The 11,840-nt window shown below is 36.4% G+C and overlaps 1 protein-coding gene across 5 annotated transcripts in view; it reads right to left on the bottom strand.

The window, feature by feature from the left end:
• The window catches only part of abca5 (ATP binding cassette subfamily A member 5), a 92,549-nt gene that overhangs the window by 2,397 nt on the left and 78,312 nt on the right, over nucleotides 1–11,840 (bottom strand). For 2 of the 5 annotated variants that reach the window (XM_088000598.1, XM_088000599.1), the window contains exons 31-36: nucleotides 9,961–10,136; nucleotides 9,684–9,759; nucleotides 8,029–8,123; nucleotides 6,895–7,014; nucleotides 4,265–4,417; nucleotides 2,824–2,903 (exon numbers count right to left, since the gene is read on the bottom strand). In XM_088000598.1, the coding sequence (XP_087856724.1) occupies nucleotides 2,824–2,903; nucleotides 4,265–4,417; nucleotides 6,895–7,014; nucleotides 8,029–8,123; nucleotides 9,684–9,759; nucleotides 9,961–10,136 (700 nt within the window). Of the gene's footprint in view, nucleotides 1–2,823; nucleotides 2,904–4,264; nucleotides 4,450–6,894; nucleotides 7,015–8,028; nucleotides 8,124–9,683; nucleotides 9,760–9,960; nucleotides 10,137–11,840 lie in introns of those variants that run through there. The other 3 variants (XM_088000600.1, XR_015761411.1, XR_015761412.1) reach the window with 3 other exon arrangements.

Genomic DNA, 11,840 nt, shown 5'->3' on the forward strand with positions numbered 1-11,840 from the left:
AAACAAATACCTTGCATAGCTTCAAATAGTTGCACTGGATCATAGTTAAACCCTATCATTCAATTATTTTTGCTCCATTCAATTTGGTCTGCATTGTTTCAGATGAATAAGGATACAACAGGAAGCAGCCTTTCATGAGCTGCCTCCTTGAACTGTTGTAGTCTATGTGGTGAAAGTGTTCTTATGTCTCTTCTGTAGTGATCTGATATAGCTGAGTGGCTTGCTGGGCCACTTCAGAGAGCAATTAAGAGATAGCCAAATTGCTGTTGGTTTGGAGTCACATGTAGGCCCGACTAGGAGAACCCAGATTTCATCTATGTAGGTGCTTACTGAACCAGAGGAATGTTTACAATAACCTAGTAGTTTCATGATTATTATTAATAAAACCAATTAATTTGGATTAAATGCTAATTGAATTTCCCAAATGGCATGGTGGGATTTGAACTCAGCTTTCAAAAAAATTTACTTGGGTGTCTATTATTAGCTCAGTAAAATTACCACTACAGTACTGTCCTATTCTAATTATTTGAAATCTTACCAACAAAATTGTAAATACAAGAAATAACATACATTACAAATATCACAAGATTGGTGTTACAGTGACACAAAGCTGAAAACTAGAAGTTAAAAACTAAATTAAATTAGTCTCATCAGAAACCATTTAAAATAGTGATTGGTAAATAGTGTCAATACTTGGAACATTTGGAATTTATGATGTTTTTTATACTGGTCATAAATTGCAGCCACAGAACAATTCTCTAACAGTTGGACTAATCAGGCCATTTACATGAATTCATTTTATATTAAAGAATTGTACAAAATCACAACATTCAGAAAATACTGCACCTTAAGTTGGTGCCAAAAGTATTATAGCATATGACACATTATTACATGACAGGATCATCCAAATAAAGATATCTAAAAATGCTCTTAAAGCTAACCAAGAAAGAAATTTATTGATATTAAATAGAAATTTAAAAAAAACTGTAAAAGCACCTTTCAGAAAAAAATGTGAGTTAAATCAAAATGAATGAAATAGCCAACTATAGAGCAAGTTGAATAATCAGTTGTAGGTGAACAGGAACGTTGAAAATACAGCTCTCTGAATCTTCCAATGCTATTTGCACTTGGTAGTAATGGGACATGGTCAATAAAATCCCCAATAATACATTCATTAATCTGTTACGTGGTCGAATAAAACAAATCAGCTGGAAACTGCAAATATGCTAAAGGAAGCAGAAAACCCAAGGAAATGATCTTGTTTTGTTATCCGCTACGCCATACCCTAATATCCAGAAGCCAAAAGAATTAAGAATTCTGATGAATCAGTATCAGTAGAGAAATTTCAGACCAAAGTAAACAACAGACCCAAATATTTCTTTCTCTAACCATTCCGAAGCAAACTTTATCTGTCGAATAATTCCCTAAAGTTATCTGCCTGCAATGTCATATATCATGTAATGAGGTGGGTTAAGGGAAATAAATGCACCTTTGGACTCTAATTGTTGAGAAAAAGAGTGATCTCCCTGCATTTCCCCAGTCACTCCAGAGGAATGTTCTAATAGGTTGTAGAACTTAAAATTCATGCCCAGCATTCCTCAACTGCATTGAATCCTGGGTCGAAGAGTATGGTGCTAGAAAGGCACAGCAGTCAGGCAGCATCCGTGGAGCAGGAGAATCAACGTTTCAGACATAAGCCCTTCATCAGCACTGGGTCCTGTCCTCCTACTAAGCCAAATGTTGCAACCCATGTCACCTCCTCCCTGCACAATTAACTTTTTGCCTATTCCCAATATTCTCCCACTCTCATTTTAATGTTTTTCCTCTTTCTCCTCCCATCATGTGGTCCAATTCCTCCTCTGCATGTTTCACCTTCAGACTCCAGTAATGTTTACATCTAACATACTTCTGAGTCTGGAAAATGCTTTCTGAACCTCCAGAGGTTCAGAAAGATAGTCTATAAATTCAAGGAATAGAGTCATACAGCACAGAAACAAAATCTTCAGACCAACCAGTCCATGCTGAACATAATCCCAAAATAAACTAGTCGCACCTACCTGCTCCTGGCCTATATCCCTCCAGGCCTTTCCTATTCAAGTACTTATCCAAATGTCTTTTAAATGTTGTAGTTGTACCCACATCCATCACTTCCCTCAGAAATTCATTCCATACACGAACCACCCTCTGTATAAAAAAACTTACCCCCTCATGTCTTAAAATCTCTCTCCTCTCACCTTAAAAATGTGCCCCCTAGTCTTGAAATCCTCCAACCTCGGGAAAAGACTACTACCATTAACTCTATCTATACCCCTCATTATTTCATAAACTTCTACAAGGTTGCCTCTCAACCTCCTACGCTCCAGTGAAAAAAGTCCTAGTCTTTCTTTATAAACACCTTCATACCCGGCAACATCCTGGTAAATTTCTTCTAAATCTTTTTCAGCTGATAATATCTTCCTATAACTGGGCTGGACACAATATTCAAGAAGAGGCCTCATCAATGTCCTGTACAACTGCAACATGACTTCCAAACTCCTATACTCAAAAGACTGAGCAATGAAGGTAAGCATGCTAAATGACTTTTAACCACTCTGTCTATATGTGACACAAACTTCAAAGAATTATGTACCTGAAACCCCAGGTCTCTCTGTTCTACGACACTACCTGAGGCCTTCTCCCATTAATTGCTTCTTTCTCTTCCCAGCCATCAGGTCCATCTTTTCTAACTTCCTTAAAAAGTACTCTTGACAATCCTTAATGTTGTTTTGAACCAGATACAGTACAAGTAAACAAGGCACTTTTGGTATTTGAAATGTACCTTACCTTCTTCAAGCTTGGAAAATGCCTTTGACAAAGACTTAACATCGTTCTTGGGAATTTTGTACGTCAACATTGCAACAAAACTAAAAAGTAAAAAGGTATGCAAAGGAAAAGCAGATGAATTAAAAACAGTTGTAAATTCAATGATAGCTGACAATTGAACATTTTATGGATAAACATCCAGTGTGAAGTTTAGAAAATTTGCCTTAAACTTAGTTTCTATGTAGACAATTTTATATCATAGAATTTTGCAAAGACATATGCATTTTTACATAATTATTTACCACTCCTCCTGTTTTTTCCTCCCATATGACAACTTAGCTCAAAGTTTTCTAAATAAGGAGAGACAACCTTATTGAAAGGACAGACTTTTCCAGGGCTGTCAATAGCCATCAGCATAACACTATAATCAATTCAGTATTGGCAAAACACATTACATTGCAAGTTTTATCAAATTAAGAATCAAACCATCACCTGTTCAGTTATTCTGATTTGCTTAGATATCTGAGAGTTATGAAAAGCTGCGAATGATGGAGGAGACATGAATACAAACCTAACTAATTTTTTCTTAAGTCAATAACACAAGTTACTGCCACTGAACAAACCAAACAATCTCTCAGACACATGCATCTACATGGAGAAAGAAGTACATGGTTGCTAATATCTTAAGTTTTGTGAGTGGTAAGTAAACATGTCTAAAAATTAATCCCTGGAACCTGTATCACCATCATTAAGGTAAGTCAGAGATTACTATGTTATGCATGCCTTTGGTAAATTGACTTCATCATCTTCTGTGAAGGCAAACCTCTATAACATTTAACCCACAGCTGACGAGAAACATAAATAAAAGGCTCATAAACAATGTGACAGATGAATTAATTAATATTTCTAGATTTTTCAACCTAACATTTCAAGCTGATATGATAATTTTGATGAGTTTGTCTATAGTAATTGAGAGAAATAATAAATAGCATCTGTACAGATAACTTGGGGTTTACATATTTTTGATCCCTGTCATAGAATGCCTACAGTGTAGAAAGGGGCCATTGAGTCTGTACAGACCCTCCAAATAGCATCCCACCCGGATCTCGCTACTAACCCAACCCCAGTAGTCCCTCACTTAGAACAGCTAACCTACCTAGCCTGCACATCCATGGACATTACGGTGCAATTTAGCATGGCCAATCCACCTGATCTGCACATCTTTGGACTGTAAGAGTAAACTGAAGCACTCGGTGGAAATCCATGCATATGCAGGAAGAATGTACAAACTCCACAATGACTCAAGGCTGGAATCAAAGCCAGGTCGCTGGCGCTGTGAGGCAACAGGGCTAACCACTGAGCCGATGTGCCATGGAATGTGTGCCAAACTTAAAACCAATGGACGATGTTGGGGAAAATGAGTAACACATTTGTAAATTAACTGTTACATACTGATCCTTACCTTTCCTGGCGAGAAGCTTGTGGAAATATTTGCATTATTTTATCATGAATGTTAGATATTTGTTGTGCTTCTGTCATCTCACCCTTCAGTTTAATCTCCAGCGTATATCCTCCACCATACTTGCTCTTTAGGTGCTGTATGGAGCCAATACACCTGCTCATGGCAAAGATTACCTCCATTTTAGTCTATTGAAAAGGTACATACAAGTTTTAGCACAATTAGCGCTAAATTAGCTTTTTATATTGCGATGCCACATAATCCTAATTCTGATGAATTTCAACTGTAGGATAAGTAAAAACTGGTAAATTTAGTCTCAGCACACTTAAAAGTCTTTACAAAACAGGAAATAACATGAGGTATGCCAGGACGCGAGATGTGCAATGACTTTCTCTCATTCCATTTCTCCACGGGTCACAACAAATATAATTGTTTTACCCAGTTCCTGAACTCTAGAAACTAGACTTTGAATAAAAAGACCAAGCAACTAGGTTTCTTTAATAAACATAATTAGTAATTTGTTATAAAACAAAAACTTATTTCATGAAGATGCAGATTTGATTAACATACAGTTTGTAATATGACAATAAAAATTACCCAAAATGTGCACCAAACATTCACCCACTAGGTAGAGGGAAGCAAAAATGGATTGCTCTGTAGAAATTAGCTCAGTTGATGGACAACTGATTTGAAATTCGGAGTGATGTCAACAGCATGGGTTCAATTGTACCAGCTGAGATTGACATGAAGATCCCACCTTCTCAAACTCACTCCTCACTCTACATGGTGACCCTCAAGTTAAACCACCAGTTGTTTCTCTATAGTATGACAGCAGCCCTGTGGTCCACTAGAACTATGGCAATTTTACCCGTTTCCAATTGACCTACACATCACAAAATATATGCACTCATCTTTTCCTTTTGGTACAAACATTAAAAATTAGTTATCTGCACAGTTCCTAGTATAATCTTATTGATTGCTCCTGTCTTTGCAATTTAGTAATTAACTGTGAGTAAATTCAAGTATGTAAACTGATTTATTCTTCCTTTATATCAGATTTTACTAAAATTGAATTTAAGAAAGCGTATGCTAACTACAAATGTTGCACCAGTTTATGGTGAGATTTTAGAATCTGAAAACAACTAATAGGATGTCAATTCTCCTCTTGAATTGAAGCTTGTTCTATTTGCCGCTAAATAGATTGTGGCTGTTTAGATCAAACCTTATCCCACATCTTTTAATAAATTTATTTAACAAAAATACATAAAAACCTCTGATTAGAAATTAACAATTGACACAGAATTGATTGCCATGTAAGGAAGAGAGTTGCAAACTTCTATCATCCAGTGTACAAAAGTATTTCCTAACTTCACTCCTGAAATACAAAGGTCTAATTTTTAGGTTGAATCCCCAGGTCCTAGATTATCCAATCTCAAGAAATAGTTTTGATCTAACAATTTAATAATGAATTCCCATAATATCTTGAAGACTTTGATCAAATAATCTCTCAGATTTCCAAATTCCAGGAATTGTAACCTTAGTTTGTGTTATTCTTCCTCATTATTTTATTTAGAGTCAAGCTATCATTCCAGTAAATCTACACTGCACCCTCTCCAAGACCACTGTATCTCAAGAAGTGTGGCATCCAGTAAAAAGCAGGGCTACAGGTGTGGTCTAACCAGGGCTTTCCATAGTTACAGCATAGAGTCTAACCCCTGTGTTCTATTCTTCTCTCATTCCATTAATATTTTGATATTGGTTTTACACTCACATTTGGCATTTTAATGATCTTTGTACATGAACCCAACTCTCTTCTGACTTCTATTACTTCTCACTTTCACCATTTAAAACAAATTCCCAATCAATCCTTTTTAGATCTAAAGTGGAGGGTCTTAGGCTTACAAATATTGAAATCCATTTGTCACAGTTTTGAACATTTTCTCTACTCACAAAATTGAAATAAGCTATGCATTGACTTACATTACTTATAGTATTGCCCAGCATTATCTAACATGTATTTGGATATGTGGTTTTCTACAACATCATCTCAATTTTAATACTACTCTGTCTCCTGCTACTCACAAGAATCTCTTAACTTTGTAAATACTTTCCACTCAATTCCACAGGTTTCAACTTTTGGCTAAGAGTTGTTATGAAGGACTTTATCAAATGCCTTTTGGAAATGCAAAACATAACATCTAGACTTAGACATTCTCTTGTTACTACTTCAAGTATCTTCTAAAAAAAAAATCGGTCAGGATCACTTGGCATGACCTGAACATTGTAAATCTATGCTCTCTCTCTCTGACCAGTTGAAAAAATGTCATGGCATTCAGTCACTTCATCCTTAATTATGGACACTGGTAGTTTCCTCAAAACTGATTGGTTTTTACTTTCCTCACTTCATTTTCAAATGATTCTACATGTAAGATGCCATCTTTGTATTTTGTCTCATAGCATTATAGAACAAGTTATCAGTAAACATACTGTACTTTTCAAAGCTGATTGGCACCCATGCCAAGATTACTGAGAAAGCAGCACAGTTGATGTTCTTATAGTGGTTGCAAAAAAAAATTCTTAATGATTACTCTCCACTAATTTAGATGTGCAAGAGTATTTCATAGTGGAAGTACCTTAACTGTCCTGACACCATGATAGCAACACGATCACAAAGTGCTTCAGCTTCCTCCATATAGTGTGTTGTCAGGATGGCACCACGTTGTCTATCCTTGAATGCAGCCCGAATTGCTCTCCTGAAACCAAATTAAATTAATTTGTTTTTTGCCATATTTAAAATTAAGGCCACCTATCTTCAGTGTTCACCAAAGCCTTTTGCATACGCTTACAATATTGTGTCAGCCTGAAATTTAGGAAGGAGGATTTTTGGTTTCAGCATGAGAACCTTTTCCTTTAAGAAACCAACACACCAGCAAGACAAGACACTGTTGTTGTACAATTACGTTTTATTCAAACAGCAGGTGTGACTTTTCTGTAAAGTAATTACACCAGCTTCAAACTGAACCTGTGACACCATCCATTTAACATGTAGTTCTCTTTAACAGAGAGATGAAGTTCAAACTACAGTCCTACATAATATCCAAACTTTGCTAATCGTTCTCTGAGTGGTCGGATACAGCACCTTCTCAGGGCAGGAAAAGTCCTGAACAAATGCTTTGTTAATAAAATGCTATGCCGCTTATATTTCACATTTTGACTTCTAGTATACTGAGAATAACTAAATCTTTTTGACATAATCTAATTCAAGCATTCATAGTGACTCTGTAATCTAAGATCTATTATCACAATACTTAGCTTTCATTTAAGCTTTTGTCGTGGTTTGGTATTTAATAAATATGAAACTTGAATATATCTACAACCTTGATGATTTCTCAAAAACTACTGCATTGCTACCAATATAGATATGTATTCATAGATGTGATTTTCCACCTGTTCTATTTTATCTCCAATTGACATGACTTTTACCTTTATCAAAGAGTTTCGCAGAAAGATTTCAATGTGAATGTCAAATTATGTCTTGCCTATGATTTTGTACTCCTGCGTGGCCTAATTCCTGTCCAGTTGGTTGGTATGGTCACATGACAAGCTTGGCTAAACGGGGGTTACCAATCCTGAATTTGAATTTATGTAGCAATCCTTCTGTTGGATTTCCTAATCTTCTTTTGAGAAAAACAGGCAATTTTGACACAACTGGAGTTTCAGCTTATTTGATTTTGATTCATTGTGATTCCACTGTATTTGCCACTTACCACATAAACTGTTTGGATTTAGGATCCATGCCTGTTGATGGCTCATCCAGTAATACAATCTGAGGATTCCCCAACATACACAGTGCAAAGCAAAGCTTCCAAGGAAAACAGCAGAGTTAAACTTGTTGCAAACACTGCTTACCAAATAATTTAGTCACAGCTGATAAAATAAACTAAGTTCATGTTGTCAGGATCTCAAACAGATACAGTAACTATCTAAACAGCCTAACATTTCATACTTATCTGAAGAATATACTGAAAGAAAGAAAATAAAGCATTCTGATGAAATCATCCAGCAAAATTATAAGATACCTGTTTAGGCTAAATAGGGGCATTCAATTATCGCAGTAAAGAAGTCAAAATATTTATTTAGTAGAAGATTTAGTGAGATGAGGGAACTCATTTTGCAACTAGTATGAGGTAGTGGCAGGAACTCTCACGATATTTTCAAGAAGATATCCAAGTACTTTGTAGGGACAGGACCTGCAGGGTTACAGATCTAGAGCAGGAAGTTTGGAGTTAGGCAAGCAGCTCTTTATCAATTGGTATGTAATGTTTCTATGACTTCTATACTAAAGATACGGAGAATTGCAAATCCTACAGTCTTGCTCAAAATGAGTGTAAGGGTTGATATTTTAATCAAATTGTTTAGAAATGTTAAGACATACCTCTCGCGCAGATAGCACTGTAATCTGTGGCTGCTAGCTCAGAGGCAGGGACACTACAATTGCACCAAAAGAGCCATTCAAAGGGTGTAAGGATAAATATTTTAGAATAACATGTTCAGGCATGAAATGACACACTTCTGCAGCAAGCAGTACTTGAACCCAAGCTTAGGGTTGTAAAGAGAGATATTTTCTAATCAACCTAATTCAGAGATTTTTAACACACCTTTGAAGCAGGTGGGACTTGAACCTGCACCTTTTCGTTTAGAGGGAAGTGTAGTACCACTACACCACAAGAGCCCAGGGGTATCAAAATAAACTCAGCAGCTAAAGCTCAATCAGTTTAATTGTGGAAAACTATTAGAAAGGACATTAACAGCTATTTGGATAAATATAGATTTTTAAAGAGCAATTTGTAGTTAAGCGATTGATTGAGCTTTATCATTGGTGTAATGTTGTTGGTGTGTTTATGCGAACTTCTAAAAATGTGTTTAGCGGTAGCATGTAACAGGTTAGTCAAAGTTAAATCCCATGAAATGAAGGAACTAGTGGCTGTATAAATATGAAGTTTGCTGAATAGTGGTGAATGTCTTGCTTTCATTCATTGGTTAACATTCAAATCTCAAAGTAGAATAGTATCATTTTCTAGTACTAATGTTTGTCACCTTAGTGTTAATTAAGAGAAGGTCAGATAACCAGCATTCATTGTAACACCAGTAGTAGACTACGGAGTGATGCAGTTATGCGGTCGTCATCTACAGTTCTATTCTGAAAGTGCTCTGTATTTTCTTTGGTTTTAATTGACAATTATAATTAACATAGACGATTACTTATTGTAGGTATGATGCTTTTGAAAAACAAAGCAGATAACCAGATGAATGGATGAGCTGACAGATATATATGCCTCAATATCAGCACACAACATTATACATATGCATAAAACATGGTTCATGAACCCAGTTAAGACACAATAACTTGAGTGGTACATACTTTCCTCTTTATCCCACTGGAGACTTTCTTTGTTGATTTCTGGAGATATTCCTTCAGTTCAAGAGCTTTTACAATGCTGCCAAAAAATACAGATCAGTTTATTTCTAACTTCAAATATTGTGAATAGTAACCTTAAAGTGAAACAAATTTTATGCAAGATTCAATTTCTTTCACAATTTTTCATGTAAAACACAAAATCTGATACAGTGATCAGAATGTTATTAATTTGTTTGAAGACTTCATTTACATTCTCGGATTAGAACTGTTATTTTCTTACCGTTTAATAGCATTTGCTGCATCTTCTCTACTGAGTCCCTTGATGGCAGCATATATCTCCAGATGTTCCTGCACAGTAAGCTTAGGCCAGAGTGGGTTCACCTGTGCACAATAGCCTATACTTTCTACAGAGCTTTCTCTTTGCAAATATTCAGTTGAGTAATCCCCCATCAATACCTATAAAACAACAATTTTAAAAATAAGGGACTTAAGCATATTTCAAAGAGGTCACATGAGCTCAAGTAATGAAACATCAACAGAATGCATGAATCTGTTAATTGAACAGTTCATACCCAAAAGTTCTGCACTGAGATCAAACTGGCCTAAAACTATATTTGGTGGGATTAATCACTACATTCTTCTGTATCACTTGAGGCTGCATTTATTGGCAATGCCATTGCTAGGTGGAGCTTGCAACTTACACCTCACTGAATGTGACAAAAATAACTCTGTTGTACCAAAATTTGTTCCAAGCAAGAACAAGTAAACCAATACTTTCTTAACATTAAATTTTAAACTAGCAATAAGATTCTGAAAACAGCAACAATTATCATCAGTCTGCAAATCAGCACAACTGCTGCATAATATTGTAACTCAAAAGCTATTTAAACATAGCATTTTCCTGGATCTTACAATTAATTTAAATTTTAATGTTATGTTGACATGATACTACAGATGCAACTGTACGAATGTAGATGGATGACAGTGTCATTTGTGTATTGGGAAAATCCACTGTTCACTTTTTTACTTAGAAAGGATATCAATATAAGTTTAAATTGATGCATTGAATTCACAGCTTAAGCAGTAATTCACTCTACAAAAAAACTAAAGAACCAAAGAATTTACACTAGTTGTGGAGGCAGAACAACCCCAGACGAGTTGGAGGCCTGTGACCAGCTGTTGTGCCACAAGGATCGGTGCTGGGTCCACTGCTTTTGTCATTCATATAAATGGTTTGGATGTGAACATAAGAGGTATGGTTAGTAAGCTTGCAGATGACACCAAAATTGGAGGTATAGTGGTAGGCTACAAAGAAGGCTACCTCAGAGTACAATGGGATCTTGATCAGATGGGGCAATGGGCTGAGTAGTGGCAGATTGAATTTAATTTAGATGAATGTGAGGTGCTGCATTTTGGAAAGACAAATCTGGGCAGGACTTATACACCTAATGGTAAGGTCCTAGGGAGTGTTGCTGAACAAAGAGACCTTGGAGTGCTGGTTCGTAGTTCCTTGAAAATGGAGTCCTGGGTAGATAGGATAATGAAGAAGGCGTTTGGTGTGCTTGCCTTTATTGGTCAGTGCATTGAGTACTGGAATTGGGAGGTCATGCTGAGGCTGTACAAGACATCGGTTAGGCTACTTTTGGAATACTGCATGCAATTCTGGTCTCCTTGCTATAGGAAGGATGTCATGAAACTTGAAAGAGTTCAGAAAAGAATTTTAAGGATGTTGTCAGGGTTGGAGGGTTTGAGCTACAGGGAGAGGCCAAATAGGCTGGGGCTATTTTCCCTGGAGCATTGGAGGCTAAGGGGTGACTTTATAGAGTTCTATAAAATCATGAAGGACATGAGAAGTAGTAGTGGACGCTGGTACAATTTCAACATTTAAAAGGCATCTGGATGGGTATATTAATAGGAAGGGTTTAGAGGGATATGGGCCAAATGCTAGTAAGTGGGACTGAATTTATTTAGAATACTTGGTCGGCAGGGTCAAGTTGGACCGAAGGGTCTGTTTCCGTGCTGTACATCTCTATGACTCTATCTCCTCCTTCCCCTACAGCTCAAAGTTTGAGTTTGTGCAGCAACTGGAGACACACTTGTCAGATAGAGCAAGCTGAAGTGTTCCTCGAAAGACACACTTGAACAGGTGACCACCAAATT

Source organism: Chiloscyllium plagiosum, unplaced genomic scaffold (genome assembly GCF_037043375.1).
Source record: "Chiloscyllium plagiosum isolate Xiang-an unplaced genomic scaffold, Cpla_swu_hap1 HiC_scaffold_25, whole genome shotgun sequence".
Lineage (NCBI taxonomy): Eukaryota > Metazoa > Chordata > Chondrichthyes > Orectolobiformes > Hemiscylliidae > Chiloscyllium > Chiloscyllium plagiosum.